The sequence below is a fragment of the Asterias amurensis genome, chromosome 3 (genome assembly GCF_032118995.1).
Source record: "Asterias amurensis chromosome 3, ASM3211899v1".
NCBI classification, from domain to species: domain Eukaryota; kingdom Metazoa; phylum Echinodermata; class Asteroidea; order Forcipulatida; family Asteriidae; genus Asterias; species Asterias amurensis.
This window is the reverse complement of record NC_092650.1, coordinates 3,242,710-3,264,719: the sequence shown is the minus strand read 5'-3', so window position 1 is coordinate 3,264,719 and position 22,010 is coordinate 3,242,710. Positions and strand designations below refer to the sequence as shown.

The window sequence follows — 22,010 nt, the reverse complement described above, 5'->3', positions numbered from 1 at the left end:
GAGAGTCATTTGCACTTCAACTTCTGTGCGCATGTCCTACATAAGTCACTGAACAAGCACTTGTTAACCATAGATCCTTGTACAAACTTGACCAAGGTAAAAATGCTAATTTATTCCAGAAATCGTCATTTAAAAAAACCGAATAGTGATTAATGCCCTTCAGAACTAACTTAGTCACCAAGCCGCGACAAGACTTACTTATATTAATAGATTAACTATATCCTGACTAAATTATTGACAATAAATATGATTGAAACAAAACATACGCAAATGGAAAAGTAATTGTTACCTTTAGTGGTAGGACTTCCTTGTTGATTGTGAAGAAGAAGGCCATAGCTTTAGTCCATGAACAAAGACCTGCAACATTTCCACACACCTGCAACAAAAACCAAATCTCATCAGTTAAACATTCTGCAAAACGATTTGCCTTTCTGTACAAATAAATAGTTTTACTTTTTTAGAATAATCTGTTATATACATGTAGTTCATGAAAACATGTTTGTGGAATTGGGGAGTGATGCAGGGTTGTGTCTACTCTTGCCAATTTATTTGTTCTACTGCACTGTCAAAAATGTTGTTGTCGAAATTCCTTTTATATATTTCCTTGTTCAAGATATTTACTGCTCATCCTAAAGCTTTAATCTATTTAAGACGTGTACATTTTAAGTTTTTGCATTTTTAAAGATTGGACAAACCAGATTTGAATGTATTTTGAATAAATGTATTTTCCATGCTTCAATTCAGTTTGTTGTGAATATTTTTTCAAATACCTTTTTGGCCGTTTCTAAATTGTAGTCGTCACTGTCAAGATATGGTGCTAGAAGTTCAACTGTCTCTTCATTAATGGTGTCTTTGGGGAATGTCAGCAGGCCATTCAAGAACCCAGAACCACCCATTAGCTGTAATATAACAAGGATGTTATAAAGTTAAACATACCCCAAAACACCCACTAACAACCCAGTACAACCCACTAGCTGTAACATAACACGCATGTAACGAAGCTATACCTACCTAAAAACACCCACTAACAACCCAGAACCACCCATTAGCTGTAATATAACAAGCATGTAATAAAGTTAAACCTACCCAAAGTAACCCAGAACCACCCATTAGCTGTAATATAACAAGCATGTAATAAAGTTAAACATACCCCAAAACACCCACTAACAACCCAGTACAACCCACTAGCTGTAACATAACACGCATGTAACGAAGTTATACCTACCTAAAAACACCCACTAACAACCCAGAACAACCCATTAGATGTAACATACATGTAACAAGCATGTAACAAAGCTAACCCAACCCCAAAACACCAACGTACAACCCAGAACAACCCATAAGCTGTAATAAAAAGCATGTAACAAAGTTAAAACTTACCAAAAACTAAAGCTACAGCACCAAAAAAGGAAATACTCATTTACAAAAGTAATGCAATAACGTTTTCCCATGAGGACCAGGTATCAGTTGAAGGGTAAGATGTGGAAGATTGTGTGGTTGAAAGGTCATTGATGAATAAAAAATAACCCCTAAGTTCTGAGCTAAGTCGGAATATATGAAAGGCTGTTGAAAAAAAAATCTGAACTATGAGCGCAAAGCGTTGAAAGCCCTACTCTGCAATCTGGGGCGTTCCATATGGTTTAGTCTTCATTTTCTTAGGGGGAGGGGGTTAAAAATAATCAGATTTCCGGTTTAAACCAGAGAAATCACATCCCCGTAAGATAAAACAAGTAAGAGTTCTTTACCTTAAGGGACAGCCCCCAGGATGGTTTAGGGCTTGGTCTATCTGGATCCAACGAACAAGGCTCAATCTTAACTTGGAAGAGCAGCAACGCACAGTCCATAATACGCTGGATAAGAGAAGGGGGTTTACCCAGCTTGCGCACTGTTGATATATCCGATGGTTTGATGGTGTTGAGGGCAGCTTCAGCTTCTTCTAAGGCGGGCTTAGCTGCCTCTAACTTGGTCAGGGCGATGGTTTTATCTGCCTGTATATGGAACATAGGAGGAGGTGTAACTTGTTAAATAAAGCAGAACAAGTACGGACAAACTATACAATATTAACACAAATAGAAGTTGAACTATAATGAATAGGATTTGAAACTTTGCGTGGTGGAAGTAAAACTACAAGAGGTTTGCGGTAACACCATGGGAATATCTCTTTGAGTAGTGGTGTTTCTAAAAACCACCAGAACCACCCCTTCTTAAAAAAAAAAGAGATATTCACATGGTGTTACCACAAACCTCTCTTAAAGGCATTTCAGCCGATTTCACGAAACGCTAGGATTAATCCTATCTCGAGTTAGGCCGAGTAACCCGTCCTAACTTTAGAATGGGTTCAATGCGTCCCAAGTCTTTGGATACGGAACTTAACTCGACCTAAGTCCTAAGATTAATCCTAAGTTAGGAAGAGTTTGGTGAAATCGACGGCTGGACACTTTTTGGTTATTACTCAAAATAGTTGTTGGCATACAAAATCACTCGGTAATGAGCAATGAAGAGCTGTTGATAGTGTAAAACATTGTGAGAAACATCTCCCTCTGAAGTAAAGTAGTTTTCGAGAAAGAGATAATTTCTCACTCAAATATTATAAGACTTAGGGCCTGAAGCCTTTCTCAGGCATCTGAAAGCACACAAATTTGTGCAACAAGGGTGTTTTTTCTTTCATTATTACCTTGCAACTTTGACGACCAATTGAGTTCAAATTTTCACAGGTTTGTTATTTTGTGCATATGTTGGGATACACCAAGTGAGAAGACTGGTCTTTGACAATTACCAAAGGTCTCCAGTGCCTTTAACACAAATAGAAGTTGAAATATAATGAAGTCCGAGTCCTACTTACAGCTATTTCATCCACTATGGCCTGAGCTTTGTCTTTGACTTTCTGCACCTGAGCCTTGACCTTCTCAGCAGCCTGTGCTTTTTGCGTCACTGCCGACAAAACCTGATCAGTAAGAAAACAAAACACAACAGTAATAATAAACAGTTTTTATATAGCGCATCTTACCGTGAGGTTGCAATGCACTGTGAAGTGAAAATCAACGGTTGTATAAAGTAAACAGATATGTTTTCTCAAGAGTTTTGAATTGTTCTGATGTCGCAACCTCTTTAACAACCTCTGGATGACTGCTCCACAATTGAACTGCTGCATGTTGAAAAGAGCGGGAAACATACTTTTAGCCGTTTTATACTCCTGAACTACTAAAGGTTTGGAGATAAACGGGGGATTTTTTTTTCTTTTTTTAGAAAATGCTTTTCAATGTCATGCAAAGGGTACATTTCCTACATTAAAACTTTCTTAAATTGCATCAAACAAAAAGGCATATTTTTCCATAAACAGGTCATTTACACTCTACACCTGTGTCCAAATTAGCGTCTCAGCTACGGCTAGATTGCATTGAGGTATAGGACCTCCTTAGCTACACCCTTAGCAACAGTCGTAGCCGTAGCTTTAGCCGCCAATTCGGAAACGACCTAACATTGTGTTTAGTTTCCATACCACTTCAGCTTCCTTAGACGCGACGGCAAGCTCTTTCTCTTTAACTGCAAGCTCTTTGCTCAGCTCAGCAACGGAGAGCGAGGCTTCCACTAGCTTGTCCAGTCCTGTGGTCATCCTGTTGGATAACTCATTAATCTCACCAAACTTGGTGGAGTAAATGTTCTTGTAGCCCGAGATGAACGACAGGTAGGACTTGGGAGTGACGTGGGTCGATCGCCGGAACCTGGAGACAAAAGTGTTTATAAGGTTTATTGTCACGCATATTTCACTCAAACGCCAATGGAAGTCATACAAAATAATTTATGGAAAAATACCAACAGTGCTCCATTTCATTTCAGCCAGTCATGTAAGAATTCATAAAGTCTTATCACTTAAACATATGCACAATGGGGGACTTTTGAACACTAGATGGCAGCAGACTTACCAGGTCAATTTCCATTGTTTATACGTAGTTCTGAGCTCGCGCACATTACTGAGAACAATGGATTTTACCTGGTAAGTCTGCTGCCACCAAGTGTCCCAAAAGTCTCCCATTAAGTCTTTTATACTTTAAATTGTTGGCTTAGTGCTATGAGGTCATTCCCTGAGCAAACAAAGTTCAAGGGCAAAAAGCCTTTCAGAGTGGCTGGTACTCTCAACTCACGGGACCAACCGCTTTTTGTCCCATCCCAAGGACGAAACATGTTGGTTAAGTGTCGTGCTTAAGGACACAAGCGTCACGACTGGGGGATTCGAACCCACACTCTGCTGAACAGAAACACCAAAGTTTGCTGGAATAGCACCTTATGTCAGTTTTCTTTATTAATCCATCCAATTCTTACCTCTCGAAGTATTCCACACAAGACTCTGCTACTCCATCTTGGATGGTTCCCATAGCCTGGACTAACTGTTTCTTCACAGGTTCTGTGCAGGCAATCTCAAACGTCGCTAGAAAATGGTCAGCCACAGCGATGAGGGCATCCTTAGGCCATCTGCTGAACCAATCGATGGTGCAGCCTGAGATCAGACCAGGAAACTTCATGGCACGGTTGCGGAACTTCTCTCCAACCTAACATTGACAAAAGAAACCAAAGTGATTGACAAGTTAATAGGTGTTAAGTTTGCATGAGGGATAAAGAATATTCATTTTTGTTTTACCCTTAATACACTGTAGTGTATACTCAGTACTTTCCTGAAACCTGTGAAAACAAATCACAGGCATATTACTCGGGTGGTATTGTTATTTTTTTTAATCGTTGCGGTACCGCTGCTAAAAAATAGGATTTGAACTGCCTCTAGCTACTGGGCAATCTCAGTGGTCTAGTTGGAAAGACACTGCTCTAGAATTACCAAAAAGTAGTGGGTACGAATCCCACCTGAGTAATATTCCAATGGATTTTTTCCACAGAACTCGGGAAAGTACTGAGTATGCAGTGCTCACACACATCAGTGTATGGGTAAAACCAAAATATACAAGTTTATACCTTTAAACTCAACAAAATAGCTGCAAGGATAAGCTGATTACGCTTTTTAACAAAAGGGTATTTGTGAAGGAGAATATTTAAGTACAGTGACTTAGTCTTAAATGGCCGTTTAAAACCTTGCAGGGTCGTGGCTGTACCGGCTTAAACTAATTGCTTCAGACCTCATCGCCTACTCTTTTATTCCCTTAATAGTTAAACCTTTAAACAAAACGATATAGCTGAAAGGATAAGCTGCTATCAGTATAAAAAAATGCTAAGTGATTATTGCTGCTAAGCAGTGAATTTTACTGACCGGTGAGAAGCAGAGTACGACATGAAGATTCTGTCTGGAGCGAGTGATGAAGTAATCGTAGAGATTCTCTGTGGTTGGTGGACGGCGTGGGTACTCCTTCTTCATGACGGGAATCAACTCTTGTTGAATCTCATCGATCTCGTCACGGGCAAATAGGTTAGACACCTGAAATATGCAACAGTTCAAACATACTTCAAATATGTTTAAGGAAATATCTCTATTCCTTTCCAAGTTTCAAACTTCACAAAAACATTCCCTTAGGTCGTTAATAAAAAAACAGTGGGAGGGAGGAGGGTACAATTGATTATAATAACGCCGAGGCCTGGTTCTTGATAATTTTGACTCAGTAACATTATCAAGAGCCAGGCCTCAGGTAGTTAAACCACTAGTTTAAAACTTATTCATAAATTTTGAGTCCTTTATTAAACTTCTCTGAAGAAAACGAAAGCCCGGTTGATACTTCCCGCGAATGTGAAGCAAATTTTGACGTCCCATGGCTGTTTTCACAGGAGTTGAACATACTTCAACTGTTGCGAATTATTTATTGCCAAAATTTGTGACATCAAAATTTGTATCGTATTCACAAGAAGTATGAATGGGGCTTAACGCTCATCCTTGCCCCTCATGTTGGATTTCAGAAGGTAATTCATTCTTGCCTCATTAACTATGCAATGTATGTAATGTGACCTTTGACCTACCTCACCAGATGACAGAACATTGTTAAGATATTCCAGGAAGCTTTCTTCTTTGATCTCGTTATCGGTGAAGATGAATGTGATGCCTTTACCCTGCTGTCCGGCCGTACGATAAAGGATCTTCAAATCTTCCATCAGGTTGGACTGACTGTAAGATCTAGATAGACAGATAGATATATATAGATAAAAGGTTTATTCAAAATTGTCGTCACAGCATAAAAACTAAACTGCAACTTTGATTAAACATTCAAAGTAAGAAAGTACATCAATGAAAGGAAATCAAGATATGAAAATCACTTACGAAAAGGGAAACAAAAGGCAATCACACACCTATCGGGGAAACTACACACATATAACATTGGCAAACTGGTATAACCAGGATAACCTGATTTTACGATCATCCAAACAGTCTCTACTTTATTACCACAAATACAAGAGCTTTTTCCATATTTGTACGGTCAAAGAACATTTTCTTACGCTGCTCCATTTCTTTGGAATAGTCTTCCTGTGCCAGGCTAGTTCATTACAAAGTCTCTGTTAAAAAACTCATTTTCTGAAGCTGCTTATTCGTAATCTGCTTACTTGTAGTGTATCTTTCTTTCATTGTATATTTTATTGTTCTCTTAATTATGCGTTTAGAGGCTTTTGCATTAGGTGTTTTGCAAATGTCTTTATTATTTATAAGTGGGAATAACTTACCTGGTCAGAGTAATCTGGAAGGTCTTGTAGCCAGCTATGAAGGAAGCAATCTTGGTCAGACTCTGCTTACCAGAACCACCCACTCCAACTAAGAGAGAGTTTCCTCTGGGAGTGCGGATTACCCTGGATATCTGAAAAATCACGGACACAAGTTGTGTTTTCAATTCAGTCCATATTGGAACCATTTATGACCAACTAGTGATCTACAATTCAATTCAATTCAATTAAAAGAACTTTAACAGGGAACGATTTCATCGCTCTGAAGTAACGTTGTTTTTGAGAAAGAAATAATTTCTCACTAAAATATTTGAATTGAATTTGAGACCTTAGCTGAGGTCTCGAATTCAAGGCATCTGAAAGCTCACAACTTGTGCGACAAGGGTGTCTTTTCTTCAATTATTCTCTCGCAACTTCGTCAACCCAATTGAGTCCAAATTTTCACAGGTTTGTTATTTTATGCATATGTTGAGATACACCATATGAGCAGACTGGTCTTTGACAATTACCAATAGTGTCCAGTGCCTTTAATTAAAAAGCCTAAACTGGCGACACAAAAAATCATCTAAGAAAAATCATCCTACCTTAACTAAATGTATCATCGCATCCTTGAAGAACACCAAGTCCATATTAGCTCCTCTGATGCTTTCGTTGTACTGACCCATGAACATCTGAAGACGTTCCTCCAAGACGTCAAAAGACTCAGCCGGCTCATAGATCTTAGGCATGTCAAAATCAGCATCGTCGGGCTCATCACCTGTTGCTTCTGCTGCATCTCTGCATGGATAAATATTAATAATAACAGTAGTAATAATAATAGTATTAATAATAATAATAAGACTTGTAATGCACACATATCCACCCTGCTTGGTGTTCAAGGCACAGTAAAACCAAAAACAATGGAAAGAAAACGGACAAATCTAAATAAGTCCTTGAAAACCTGTGACATAAGATAAGTTTAGAGTAGAGATTTGAATTTTGTGGTACAGCGACAAGATCTAAGAATAAGTGGTAGAGAGTTCCAGATGCGTGGCGCAGCTGAAGAACAAGACCTGTCACCCTGGGAGTGTTGAGACTTGGTAATAACTCAAACTTATTGCTAGCATAAAAATTTACTTCAGTGTTAACGAGTATGGAGAGCCGTTGATAGTACGAAACGTAAGAAACGGCTCCCTCTGAAGTAACGTAGTATCAGAGAAAGAGATAATTTCTCAATCAAATAATACAACACTTCAGGCCTGAAGCCTTTTTTAGGCATCTGAAAGCCCACAAAACTTGTGCAACAAGGGTGCTTATTCTTGCATTTTTCTCTTGCAACTTCAATGACCAATCGACTCCAAAAGTTCACAGATTTGTTATCTTATGCGGATACACCAAGTGAGACTACTGGTCTTTGACAATTACCAAAATGTGTCCAGTGCATTAAAGTCTTTGACTCATACTGAATAAGGATGACCTCACCTCATGAAATCAACAAAGTAGTGATTATTGTCAACGTTGCTCTGGAGTTGTTCTCCCAACTCCTCTCCAATTACTCTCATGATCGTCTTCTGAAACCACTCAACATCCTGAAAAGTAATAATAAAGCGATAAATAAATACTCGATTGTAGTAGAGCGCTTCATACACCATGTCTCAAAGCACTCCAACATTATTACCCCTGATCACTGGGCCATTTCATTCCTTAAACCATCTCAGCTCCCTGTGCAGTATACAGCCTGTGCCGCCTAATATGTAGCGCACTAAGCTAAACCAACCACAAGAACCATCTCTGCCCTCACAGGTACCCATTTACCCCTGGGTGAAGCAATTATAGTAAAGTGTCTTGATCAGGGACAAAAAGTGTCACGCCAGGGATTCGAACCCACACTCTCCTGAACAGAAACACCAGAGCTTGAGTTTGATGCTCTTATCCGCTCGGCCACGACACCCCAAAAGTACAAATAGCAAGTGTCATCAGATAATAATAATAATAATAATAATAGTGGCTTCTTATATAGTGCTCATATCACTTCAACATTCACTATTTTCCTTAAAGGTGGGGCTACGTTTGAAGTATGAGACCAAGTCCTTTTACATACCACCATGTAATGCTTTACAAGATGCTGTAACGCAATATGCAGCTAATCATCCCAGGAACACAAATCCCGGCTTCTCTTGGTTTTTTTTTTCCCATTTTCCCCCACTTTTTTTTCAAGATAGTTACCATGTCTAAGATGGTCGCCATATCATTAATACCACGTTTGACTGTAAAATGTTTTATTGTTTACTACACAACATCAACTTTTTATTTACATATTTTGTGAAGCGGATTTTCTGTGCTCACTCTGACAAAAAAACAAAAAAAAAATTTTAAAAAGTAAAAAAAAAAAAAAAAAAAAACTAAAAAAAACATTAGTGTGGCGTCCAAAATCGAAGTGGGCAGGTACGAGCGGGTATGTTAATAGCAATACTTACCTGTGGATTAGTAAAGCGATCCGCTATGACACGCATACACTCATGCTTCCATAAGAACATGAGAACCTCCTGGGAGCTCACGACCTCTGACAGAGTATTAATCATTCCCTGCCAGATACGGGACAAATCACGCAGATTGAAGATGTAGTGGAACTTAGCTGGTGTTGGCAACATCTTAATCTGCAGGAAATACAACAATAATAATATCAGATACATGTATAATGTAAACTTATAAATATATTTATGAAATAAAACACACAGTGAAAACGCTACATAAGTGGTTAGACTGCAGAACTTGCAATCACAAGGTTGTGAGTTTGAATCCCAGCTAACCAATGATTTCATAATTAGAATAAATATTGTCCTTTGTCGTCTAGTTACTGAATCACAATTTCTTGATTTGTGTAATTCATAATCATAGACGTTAAACCAATGTTTGTATGAGAGAGATTGGTTGTTGCCAGCTTGGTGTTTATATCCCCTTGTGGGAGTTTGCCGAGTTCCCTTGATGGGAAGATCATCTAAACAAACAAACGAATACACAGAGTCCATAGTTTTATTTTGATGTCCGCATTCGGTGTGGTAGCTCGCAGCCTATTCCATGAAATCACATGAAAGCATATATCACCCGTTTCAGACAGGACGCTCCAGAGTCGCACTGAACCAAACAGACTAGGAGCGACTCTAGGTCGACCCAAATAAATTGTTGTTTCAGACAGAACATTTACATTAGGTTCGGCTCATGACAAGATCGACGGCTGAAACAAAGGCGCTCCAGAGTAATTCTGAACGATTGCAACAGTAGATCTTTCGACTTCTAGCGTCCAGTCGCTCCTATCTGTTTCAGGCGTCAAACTTTGTTCACGCTTAATTCAGAGTTTGTTTCGACGCGACTCTGGAGCGCCTGTCTGAAACTGGTGTAGCCTAAGCTCAATTTGAGGAGTATTCCGTGTGGAAATTTATTTTTGTCAAGTTTTAAGATTTCTGACAAAACAATCAAACAACTAACCTTAGTAAGTTGCCACAATCTACGTGTGATAGGAACCAATGTCTTGGCTAGTTCCCTGACTTCATCCTTAAATCCTCGTTCAACGCAATAATGTCCAGATCCAATGACACCTAAAATAAAGCAATAAAATCTTATAAATATACTACAACATGATCAGGCTGCTGGGCTGCCCAGGATCGGCCTGGATGGCACAAACGATTTTCTAATATTACAAAAACTTGTCTCGAGCCGAGTCGGACCGTGTAGCGTCAACTACATATTGTCACAAGACAAGCATCTTGAGGCGATCATTACTGATACTTACCAAAGATCTTATCAATAGATGAATTAGACGGCAAGGTGCAGTTGAAGACAGAGAACTCTCTCTTGAGACGTTGAGGGATATCATTCCGTCCACCACCGGGTTGGATCATGGCAGCCATCATCTGAATATCAGCAATGATTGTAAAGTCTCCCGGCTTCTCCAGATTGTAGAAACCACCGAACTCCATCATTTGACGCACGATCTCATTGGTGATCTGGTGTACAAAGGGTCAATAGAATTGTCGTAATCAACAAATCTTTTCTGTTATATCTCTTGGAACCTAACACCAAATATCATCATCGCTCATTTTTACACGACATAAAACACAATTCCACAGATTCATATTAAACTTATATGGTTAAAAAATAATGATGGTAGAAAGCTTCCCTTAAAATACCAACAAATGTGCTGTAGTTTTTGAGAAATTAGTAAAACAACTTCACAAAAATGCTTTTTGTCTCAGGAGACGAAAATCATTTCAGCATGTAAAATGGATTTACACGACGCTCCTGAAAACATTGCTCTGTGATTTTTACTCTTTTTTCCCGCAATAACTTGATGACTAAAGAACCTGAAACTTCTACAGGTAAATTATATTACATTCATCTTCATATATCATTTTTAAAATTCCACCTGAAATATGAGTCTACACTTTTCTACAAGAATGTGTTTTCCTCACCTGATCTCCCCACTCGTTGATGATTGGCATGTTGATATCATCAACAAACACAGTCATCTTTTTACCGGCAGGAGGGCCGAATGTGTTTCCCATGCGTTTGTCGACATAACTCTCTATGGTTCTCTGCAATGGGATATCATGATGAACAGAATAAGTATTTGTTCAACAGTTATTAGAATTATGGAACAGTAGCTAGTGTAGGAGCAATATTAGCATACATTGTTGTGATTGAAATGATCCTTTTCTCATTAAAGGCAGTGGACACTATTGGTAATTACTCAAAATAATTATTAGCACAAAACCTTACTTGGTAACGAGTAATGGGGACAGGTTGATAGTATAAAACATTGTGAGAAACGGCTCCCTCTGAAGTTAAGTAGTTTTCGAGAAAGAGGTAATTTCCAGAAATTTGATTTCGAGACCTCAAGTTTAGAATTTGAGGTCTCGAAATAAAGCATTTGAAAGCACACAACTTCGTGTGACAAGGGTGTTTTTTCTTTCATTATTATCTCGCAACTGCGATGACCGATTGAGCTCAAATTTTCACAGGTTGGCTATTTTATGTATATGTTGAGATACACCACGTGAGAAGACTGGTCTTTGACAATTACCAATAGTGTCCACTGTCTTTAACAAATTCAATATTAAGTTTTCATTTGAGCTTCCACTGTGTTGTTATCGTTGTTCATCATTTAGCCGTCACAACCAAGATTCCATACACAACGTAACGCCAGAGGTGTCTGTCCATCATCATGTTTGGAAGGTCATACTTTCAGACTCTGCATCTCTACTGTTGTAGCTATTAAGAGGTCTGGGTCCTCTATTAGGGCACGGCAGTCTCTAATATAACACGTCAGGTATGACCTTGTCTTTAGAACGAAAAGAATGGCCAGCAAAACGGTCTCTGCGATGAGCAACAGTAGCAGAGATTGGTGGAATGTCTCAAAATATGTGTTGTACCATTTTTATTACAATCTCTTTTTCTTCAATTTAAACATGTGTGGGGGGTCCTTGAAATAATGGTTAAAACATTTCAACCACAACTAAGCACATAATACAAGGCAACCCTTTCTAGATGAAAACATATTTCTGGTCAGTTGTAAATTGTACAATTCCGCACTGTAATTACCTGAAACATAAGAGGTGTCGTTGCGGAAGAGAAGTTGAAGCTCTTTCCCATGTGTTCTTCTGGGTTATATTTTGACATATAACCTTTGATCATGACCGTCTTGGCTGTACCCTGCTCACCAATGAGTAAGATGGGCTACACGAAACCAACAAGAAAAACCACACATCATAATAATAATAATAATAATAACATTTATACATAAGATTCACAGTTAAAACAATGTTGATCATGTTACAATACACCATGTAACTTTTTTAATTTTTCCTCCTTTTTTCTTGCCCGGTACTTTGGGTCGCCCACAAGTTTTTTCACTATCCCACATGTCAAAATGCACATAATTTTTTGAAATGTCAAAACAAAAAAATCAAAATAAATTTAAAAAATAAACAAATTAAGGTTCGCAGAATTGCTTTTTGGACGATCATATCCCAATATTTCTGCCCTTAATAATATTTTTTTCATCAACAACCTTTTTTATGGATTTGTGATTTGAGGATAAGTTTTATAGTACTTCCTTTGCAATGAAATGTTTTTTACTCTTGTTCAGATTTTATCACTGACCCCTTCTTATATTGTGAGAAGCAACAAGTCAGTAGTAGTAAATTTCTCTAGTCCCCCGGGCTTACGACCAATCAGCACTTACCTTGCTTTGTTTGGCGACGGTATGGATGAGGAAGTCTGTTCTTACGTTGTCTACATTGGGTACGAGGATAGAACCATACTCTGGTGTCGAGTCCGATGGATAAATCCAATCCTCTACTCTAGTGCTCCAGTGTTTCCACGTACCTATAAAATAAAATAAAAATCTTGTTTAATTATTATTATTATTTATTCAACCTCAACTATAATAAGAACAAGTACAAAACAAGGCATTAAACAAATTTGGGGTTGAGCAAAGTTTTTTTGGGGAAACTCGGACCAAAAACCTCCAGATTAACGTGCCGGCGCTCTACCAACTGAGCTATCTAGCCCTATGTTGGCGGTGTCCCTATTTTACCAATATCTTTGTTCGGGGGTGCCAGTCAGAAGCCATACAACCTTTAACAACCGTGTACCCAGGGATCATACCCAAATTACGATACAACCTGGGAAGCGGCAGCCAGGGGATCACCTTAAAAGGGGATGCGACTTTTTGTTTCAAATAGTAAATATTATGGGTCACTGACCCTTGTGGTTTATAAAACAAAATATCATAATAAGCTTTCAGGAACGCATACCACCCAGTGATTTCATGATATTTCTTTATGGCATGCAATTTTTTAGACTTTAAAAGTCTCAAAAAAGATTTTGTCTTTCAAGCACATATCTCAAGAATACACTTGTAATCAATAGTTTTGTTTCTAAGTAAAATGTTATGAAATCAACTGATTTTCTTGACTCACCATCGTGATCCACAAAGTAATCAAAGATGGTTTCCTCTGTGCCCGGGGTTAAAGTCGGTAGATTGAGCTTAAATTCGTCGTGATTCACAATGAAATCTTGCATCTTACTACGATCTTCCAACTCCAGAATGGCACCTACACTCCACATGACCACAAAGACGTAGAGTTTCTCCAGATGGTCCGGGGCGCAGCCTGAACTATCTTTCTCATCTTTGTTTGGTATGAGTCCTTGAAGAAGGTTGATGGCCTGGGAGATGGAAGGGAAGTAGATGAAAATGGAATAATTAAAATCATGAACATTACTAACGACCATGATAAATGCAAATAATGTCTCCTTGAAGTTATACATAAAGAGAAAAAAAGAGTAGGCAACAATAAAAGATAAAAGACAGAGCTGAAGGCTCGATCTTCAATCGCATGGCCATGACCCTCCGATGGCCATTTAAGACCGAGTCTCTTTTATTCCCATTCATAAAGGCCATTTTGTTAAAAAGCGGAAAATCTATTTAAAAAAAGACTATAACAGAATTCTGAAAATTCCCACTTTCTGTCAAGTTGTCGGGCTGTTTCATGAAGGGTCATAATTGCACTGACGCTCACAGTTGTGCATCTGAGGCTGAGCGCCTTCTAATAGTTTTTACATTGAGAACCATCTCTGCCCTCACAGGTACCCATTTACTTCTGGGTGGAGAGAAGCAAGTATAGTTAAGATTATTGCTCCAGGACACAAGTGTCATGACCAGGATTCCAACCAACACTCTGATGACTTTAACAACAGAGCTTAAATTTGATGCTCTTAACCACTCAGCCATGACACCCTACATTGTATTGCTTTATATTCTGCTACCGCAGAGTAGATTTTCAGAATTCGGGAGACGCGATTCTTGTTTTATTTCTCACCTGCGCTATCGTCATGCATTCCAAGACATCCATCTTGAAGATCAAGTTCTGCAGGGCGTAGGTGTAGATTTGAGGGAAGGATTTCTCAAAGAGATTGCGTATGATCTCAGCTTCCTGCATGTTACGCTTCATCAGCCATCCCTGAAAATGACATAGACAATAAATAGTTAAAATACAGAACAAAAATGATAAGAGTGAAGAACTAAAAATACAGCTGTGCACTGTTTAGAAGAAAGGAATGTGTTAAAAAGCCCTGGACACTTTTGGTAATTACCAATTCTCAATGGAGAGCTGTTGATAGTATAAAACATTGTGAGAAACGGCTCCCTCTGAAGTAATGTACTTTTCAAGAAAGATGTTGTTTCTCATTAAAATAGTTGAATTTGAAAAAGACTTCAAAACAGGCTTGAAGTCTTTTTAAAGCAACTGAAAGCACACCAATTTGTGCAACAAGGGTGTTTTTTCTTTCATTGTTTTCTTCGATGACCATCGAGTCAAAATTTGCACAGGTTTGTTACTTTACGCATATGTTGGGATTCTAGTCTTTGACATTTACCAAAGTTTTACTGTGCCGTTAAGGGGTGTGTGTTCCGCAACTTATAGTTTGGATTTGGTTTTCTCGGCATTACACAAACTTCCTAATAAAATGTGTTTCAACTAAAAATTAACTTACATCCAGTATGGGTTTCCAGTTGAGACCTGAAGAGCTCATGTACACCATACCATTACGAGAGACTGTAGCAGGTGAGGCATTGTCAATGTTATGAGGCTCAAAGACAATCTTACAGTTTGGGGCCATCGGGATGCGGTCACCGTTAGCTAGAGTCAACGTCTTGTTGTCGTCTAAGACAGAGTTCAGATTCTCAATCCAGATAGCGTCCACGGGGCCATCAAGAACAAGCCAAACATGCTCCCCTGAAAGTAAAAAACACAAATAAATTAGTTTCTTATTTTATAACTTTGTAATCATAATAACAATAATGTTCGGTTTTTATATAGCGCTTTATACACCATGTCTCAAAGCTATGGCCTGTCGGCGTATACAGGGGTCGAAATTGCCACTAGCCCGCTAGCCCGGGACTACCAGATTTACAGCCGGGCTACTCATTTTTCCAGTTTGATAGCCCGACGGGCTAGTGGAAAAATAATGCAAAAATCATCATCACAAACAATAAAGAACTATGTTATTGGTGTATTGTAAAGTTTGAGCCGTGACGCGAGACATAATGTGTCTTTCGGGCTACCAAAATCTAATCAGGGCTACTAAAAATTATTGGTCACTAGCCCTGCTGACTACCATGGATATACACTTAATTTCGACCCCTGGTATATATGTTTTTTATTCTTAAATCCTTGTGCGTGTATCTTGTGCTGTTTTTGTATCTGCCTGTCGTTACATTTTCACATTTGGTGTGTTTTTAAAAACTTGTGTGAGCAATGCAATTTCTTCTTTTGAAGATCAATAAAGTTTTCTTATGTCTTATGTCTTATGTCTTAAGCGCTTCCAACATTATTACCCTGATCACTGGGCCATTTCCTCCCTTAAATCATCTCAGCTCCCTAGGGAGTATACAGCCTGTGCCGCCAAATATGTAGCGCACTAAGCTAAACCAACCACAAGAACCATATATACATAAAGAACAATACAAAAAGTTGTAACGGCTCAATGTTTTTACCTTAGCAGAGTCTTTCTCAAAGGCATTTTGAAAAAGACTATGCAAGAAATGAGATGCGCCGATGTTTTGACACTTAACACTGTATTTACACTAGGGCATATCCCAAATTTTACTTTATTAAAAAAAAAAAAAAAAAAAAGAACAAGAGAAAAAGTTTATGGCTGCCGTTAAAAATACGAATATAATGTGGTAGAAAAGAGTTTAAATATCTATTGGTTCCGTACTTCAGACTTCTCAGCCTCCTACCAGACACCATCTGAATTTTTGTAATCAATGAGTTTCATGGATTAAAATTTCCTTAGCCATAATTTAAAAAAAAAATCATGACAGATTTCACTTATGTCCCGTTCTCTACCCTAAAGATCTTGCCAAACTGCTTAGCAACTCTCTGAATTTTGACTAAGTCCCATTTTTTTTTGCACTACTAAACCAGAAGACTGTTTCTACGATTGAGATTGAGGGAGGATTCAACTCTCACCTTTCTTCGCCCTGAGTGTTCGTCTCCACAGCGTTGAGAAGATCCCATCCGTCCAGTCATTAGTAGCGACATCCAAACGGCCAAACATCTGAGGTGCCGTGATGGCCTTAGGGTTCATCCTCATCTCCCTATGAGGTTCACCACAGTCCGACATGGCCTTCATTAACATGTGAATACAACAGGTTTTACCTGCACCGGACGGTCCTAGAGCCATCATGCCGTGACGGACTCGTTGGGTTTCAAACAGCTGATGAAGCAAAGAGAATTCAACATTAATAATAATAATAAAAATAATAACCAGCTTTTATAAAGCGCTTTTTAAACCCAAAGGGCATCTCATTTTTACTCCTGGTCACTGGGCCATTTAATTCATCCCTAAAACCATCTCAGCTCCCTGGTTGGGAGTATGTAGCCTGTGCAATAAATATGCGCTACTCGGCTAAATCAATCACAATAACCACTGCCCTCACAGGTACCCATTCAACTTCTGGGTGGAGAGAAGCATTTGTAGTTGAGTGTCTTGCTCAGGGACACAAGTGTCCTGACCGGGATTCGAACCCACACTCTGCTGAACAGAATCACCAATGCTTGAATTCGGTGCTCTTATCCACTCAGCCACGACACCCTACATTGATATGATGAAAAGATAACTTCAGGGAGCATTTCACTTGATGTCACTAAGTTCGTTCAACTGAGTCATTTAAAGTTTTCATAAAACAACTCAAAACTTTTCTGTTCAATGGTTGATTGCTAAAGACCAACTGTAAGATGTAAGATGTGAGAATGATGTTAAATGAAGAACAGTGTTAGACCTTACCTGAATGAGTTTGAGACACCATGGTGGATGGTTAATAAGTCCAGCCTCCTCCACTCTCAGCGTAATGGCCGTCTCTAACTCTGGGTATCCAGCCTTGTCTAATGTGATTCCCGGAAACAGATCATTAATGAGTGACAAGAACAGCGGCTCATCCTCATCAACCTGAATACGCATGAAATAGATATGAACATTCATTATTACAACGGTTGGCAAGTCGACTATTAGCACTATCTATTCATAAATACCTATTGGTGGAGAGCATGTCAAGTGGGGGTGTTTAAATGTCTGATAAAGATTTAGCTGGAGCTAATTTAGACTGGCTGGCTTCCATGTTGCTCATGTACCCCAATTTACTTAAGTGGAACGCTATCTTTTTTTCTTTTCTTTTTTAATGTACAAACTTTGAAAACTCGCATTATGAATGGGAATAAAAGGGTAGTGAATAAATCTCAAATGGGCGATTTAAAACCTTTTAAAGGCAATGACCCTGCCGGTTTGAAACGGCCATTTAAGAACTCACCACCACCACTCTTTTATTCCCTTAGCAGAGATTCCTTTTGTACCAATGTAGATTCCTTTTGTACCAAAAAGATGCAAGAAATATGTATATATATGAATATTCGTTAGTACATTAGTCTTGTGTCATTGCAGAGTGATACAAATGGTCCATACACACAAAGCTAAGATACCACTTAGAAATCAATTGTGAAAATAAAGTAGGAGTCTATTATGACGATATAAAAGCTAAACTTACCAGTTTAGAGAGGTTCATATCTCTGAGAACTCTCATAACAATCGTACTCTCACTGTCTGTGGGGTTAGCTCGTTTAGATGCTCCAAGGGTACGTAGAACAGATAAGATGTTACGCAGACCAAAGTCATAATGAACCTAAAAAAAAACAATAATAATATTAATAATAATAATAATATCAAAGTCTTATATAGCGCACATATCTACCAAACAAGGTACTCAAGGCGCTGAGTATACATACAAACTTTCAGAAAGATAGGTAATTGCAGTGATGAGTTATTTAGCACCTTATAATGGTTTACAAGGTGCTACGGCGCATACAGCAGCCACAGCCAGGAACACCGGGGCGAACCCCTTCTCTTTTCAAAAAGTGCACTGGGTTCTTTTACATGCGTTACACAACACATGGGACCAAAGGCTTTACATCCCATCCGAAGGACGAAGCAATGGTTAAGTGTCTTGCTTAAGGACACAAGTGTCACGGCTGGGGATTCGAACCCACACTCTGCTGATCAGGACCATCAGAGTTTGAATTCGGTGCTCTTAACCGCTCGACCACGACACTTCCACAATAATTAAGATGTCATTACTAAATATACTCCAATGAAAGCATTGAATCCAATTCAAGACATAACATGCATCTACATATTTTAGAATCATTTTATGCCCCTGTTTCCACTCCCCTCTTACTGTTCTTTGCTATTGTTATTTTGATTATTTGTTGGGATGGAAATAAATGTCTTAACAAATTTTTTAGAAACATGAAGAAAAGAAGAAGAAAAAATTGTGATGATGAGCAGAGGATACCGATTCAAACATTTACATTAGATTCTCCGCAGAACCAGAACTCTCTTTAGAACCAGAACTAAGAAAAGAGAAATTTGACATAAGATGATTGTACCTGTTTAGTCAGCTGTTCCTCGCACAGCTTGTACAGCGTATAGAACTTGCGAGCCAGGATAATATTCTCCATGAAACCACAGCTAGCTAGCTTGACACGGATGATGATCTGTCGATCCGGTACCATCATGGCTACTGTACGGAAGTTGATCTTGAGGTTCTCGGGGAGCTCCTGACGACCGGCATAACCTGGGTTCTAATGACATCAAGTACAAAATCAGATATTATTGAGGAGAACAGTTAAACAGTTCAGATGTTCAAGAAGTTCATTTATAAACTACAAATCATCTGCTCAGAACTTAAAGGTCATTAATGCAGTTTTTGGGGGTTTGATTAATTCCTTTTGCATATTTTTAAGCTCCTGGTTATTGGGTTAATTTTTGTATTGATCGAAAGTGGTCTTTTAAGTAAATGTTGGGCAAAAAGAAACAGTCATCGTCTTAGTCAAACATTCATTTGATCAATTTGATCTATTTTTTCAAAACGATATGTACTTTTCATTTAATGACCTTTTGATTATTACAAATATGAAATTTCCATGAGTGACCTTATAGTTCTGAGCAGACGAAATGTTGTTTACTTCGACAAAATATCAATTGAAGAATCCTCTAATGTAAAGCAGTTGTTTTGTAGGCATCTTGACAAGCCCTGTACTGTACTTTTTGATGATGATAAGTGGAAATAAACACTGCTTTGAGTTGAATTAAATTGTCATATACAAATCTAAAAACTGTTGACAATAAGAGTAATTATAATTTCAATGCCATTTACAACAAAGATAAATTTAATCTATATTTACCATCGTCAGAAAGAGACCAAACTCTGGATTGAGATCCACCAAGTCACCATCCGTGAAGACGAACCTCTTCTTACGTTCCTTCTTCGCCGTCAGGACAATAGCAATCTGCTGCGCTGCCACTGAAAGCACCGGTAAGTCAATTCGATTGAACTCATCGAAGCATCCCCAGCTACCGGACTGTGCGAGCCCCTTGTAGATACGACCGAGGCCTCGGTAGTCCATCTGATCGGAGCAATTGAAGACGACGACGTACTTGCCTAATGCTCTACCCATGTCTTTGGTTGTCTCTGTCTTACCGGTACCGGCAGGGCCCGCCGGGGCACCACCCATGCTCATACCGAGAGCTTGAGACAAAGTGATGTAACATCTAAAGAAGAAAAATCAGCGATACCAAGTTATTTGTTTGTAAACTCAAGATAAAGTATTGTTTTTGGTGTAAAGAGGCCGAATCCATCTTCCAGTCTCAAGTGCAACGCGCAAAGCTTAAAATGTAATTTTTTGCACTGTGCACTGTCCGTATGCGGAGCGTGACGCATTGACACTCACAAAACGCGGTGTGCAATATAAAAACTGGGAGTAGGTTATAGCTTTATACACCACCCTCCAGTTCAAGCATCTGATTGGTGGATTATCGCGTACTTGAAGATAATAAGTATTTGTATGACTACGACTTGAAGTACACTACATTTCACCCTTGAGTTTTACCTGTCTGTTAGCGGAGTGATGACAAGACGTTCTGTACATCCAAGAAACTCGTTCTGATATAAGAAGTCTACATCGGTGATGGACACCAACATCTTATCATTGTCTTCATTGAAGTAGAAACGAGTCTGTTTCAACCATTCAAAATCAGCGGGAGTCTTGATGTGCATTCTCACCTGGTCAAAACAAAAGTAGTGTTAATACTACAGGTCATATCTATCACTTTATAACAAGAATAATAAAAACTTGTGATGCGCATATATCCACCCTCTTGGGTGTTCAAGGCGCAGTCAACCAAAAACAAAACGAAAGAAAACAGACAAAACTTAATAAGTCCTTCAAAAAGATTTGAAATATGTGGTACAAAGACAAGATCTTAAATGGAGTGGTCGAGGGTTCCAGATGGGTGGCGCAGCTGAAGACAAAAAGACCTGTCACCCCATGAGTGTCGAGACTTGGGTTCATTGAGGAAAGGCATGGAACTAGATTAAAGATTCCAAAAGATGAAGTGTAAAATAACTTACATCAATCCAAACAGCTTTCAAAACCTTTTTCTTAAATTTACAAAGTTGTTCTAAAATAAAGTATAAAAATGTTTTTGGTTCTTTTTTCTTTCTGCTTATTGATCAAAAAAACTGAAGAAAAAAAATTCAATACTGTATATCAATATATTGCACATTAAAACATTAAATTCAAACTGACATTTCTCATTTGTAAGACCTCTGAAGTACTGACAAGTAAAAATAAAACCTCACCAGGTCATCAAAGATGTCTCTCTGATGCACATGGATGGTGATCAGAGTCTCAAACTTCCTTCTCTCCACCTTAGAGAGGGTGCGTGTCGTCTGCTCGATCAGCAGATTCAGCAGCTCAAGGAATGCTTGGTTGGTTTGCTGCATCACCTTGCGGTCGTACTTAGCGTTAGTCAATGCTTCCTGAGCATCACGAGTCCAGATCATCTGAATACCTAGAAGACCGACCTAGTATAAAATCAAAGGTAGTGGTTGTTAATTCAAACGAGAAAAGATATTCAATTCATGATAATAACCTTATATTATGAAAACACATAGAAATAGCAGCAGCCAGTGTTCTTACTTACGAACGCCCATTTAAACTGTGACACCAACATGATGTGTGTATCTAGGTAGATTATGTTCTTATGAGTCTTGCTACATATTTTACTACCGCGGAGTGGATTCTTCTGAACTCTGGAAAATTCTCAGTTCCCCAAAAACCGTCCTGCTCTTAAACTACTACCTGGGCGCAAGGGAGGAAATTGGCCAGGACTACTACTTTAGCTTTTGTGGATCAAGGGGACTTCTTGTTAATAACTTCACTAAAGTGGGGTGAGTTCTAAATTGAGCTTGCTGTAGTCATCGACAG

At 38.7% G+C, this 22,010-nt stretch overlaps 1 protein-coding gene across 3 annotated transcripts in view; it reads right to left on the bottom strand.

The window, feature by feature from the left end:
* Positions 1–22,010, bottom strand: part of LOC139935292 (dynein axonemal heavy chain 5-like) — a 74,631-nt gene that overhangs the window by 18,418 nt on the left and 34,203 nt on the right. For all 3 annotated transcript variants that reach the window (XM_071929810.1, XM_071929812.1, XM_071929811.1), the window contains 27 exons: positions 21,383–21,607; positions 20,631–20,803; positions 19,926–20,292; positions 19,128–19,322; positions 18,230–18,364; positions 17,476–17,637; positions 16,659–16,905; positions 15,178–15,419; positions 14,505–14,645; positions 13,605–13,851; positions 12,866–13,008; positions 12,223–12,357; positions 11,094–11,216; positions 10,415–10,628; positions 10,111–10,220; positions 9,102–9,281; positions 8,107–8,213; positions 7,230–7,422; positions 6,649–6,779; positions 5,953–6,106; positions 5,255–5,419; positions 4,321–4,547; positions 3,500–3,722; positions 2,843–2,944; positions 1,746–1,988; positions 771–899; positions 290–376 (listed from right to left, as the gene is read on the bottom strand). In XM_071929810.1, coding sequence (XP_071785911.1) covers positions 290–376; positions 771–899; positions 1,746–1,988; positions 2,843–2,944; positions 3,500–3,722; positions 4,321–4,547; positions 5,255–5,419; positions 5,953–6,106; positions 6,649–6,779; positions 7,230–7,422; positions 8,107–8,213; positions 9,102–9,281; positions 10,111–10,220; positions 10,415–10,628; positions 11,094–11,216; positions 12,223–12,357; positions 12,866–13,008; positions 13,605–13,851; positions 14,505–14,645; positions 15,178–15,419; positions 16,659–16,905; positions 17,476–17,637; positions 18,230–18,364; positions 19,128–19,322; positions 19,926–20,292; positions 20,631–20,803; positions 21,383–21,607 — 4,800 coding nt within the window. The remainder of the gene's footprint in view (positions 1–289; positions 377–770; positions 900–1,745; positions 1,989–2,842; positions 2,945–3,499; positions 3,723–4,320; positions 4,548–5,254; positions 5,420–5,952; positions 6,107–6,648; positions 6,780–7,229; positions 7,423–8,106; positions 8,214–9,101; positions 9,282–10,110; positions 10,221–10,414; positions 10,629–11,093; positions 11,217–12,222; positions 12,358–12,865; positions 13,009–13,604; positions 13,852–14,504; positions 14,646–15,177; positions 15,420–16,658; positions 16,906–17,475; positions 17,638–18,229; positions 18,365–19,127; positions 19,323–19,925; positions 20,293–20,630; positions 20,804–21,382; positions 21,608–22,010) is intronic.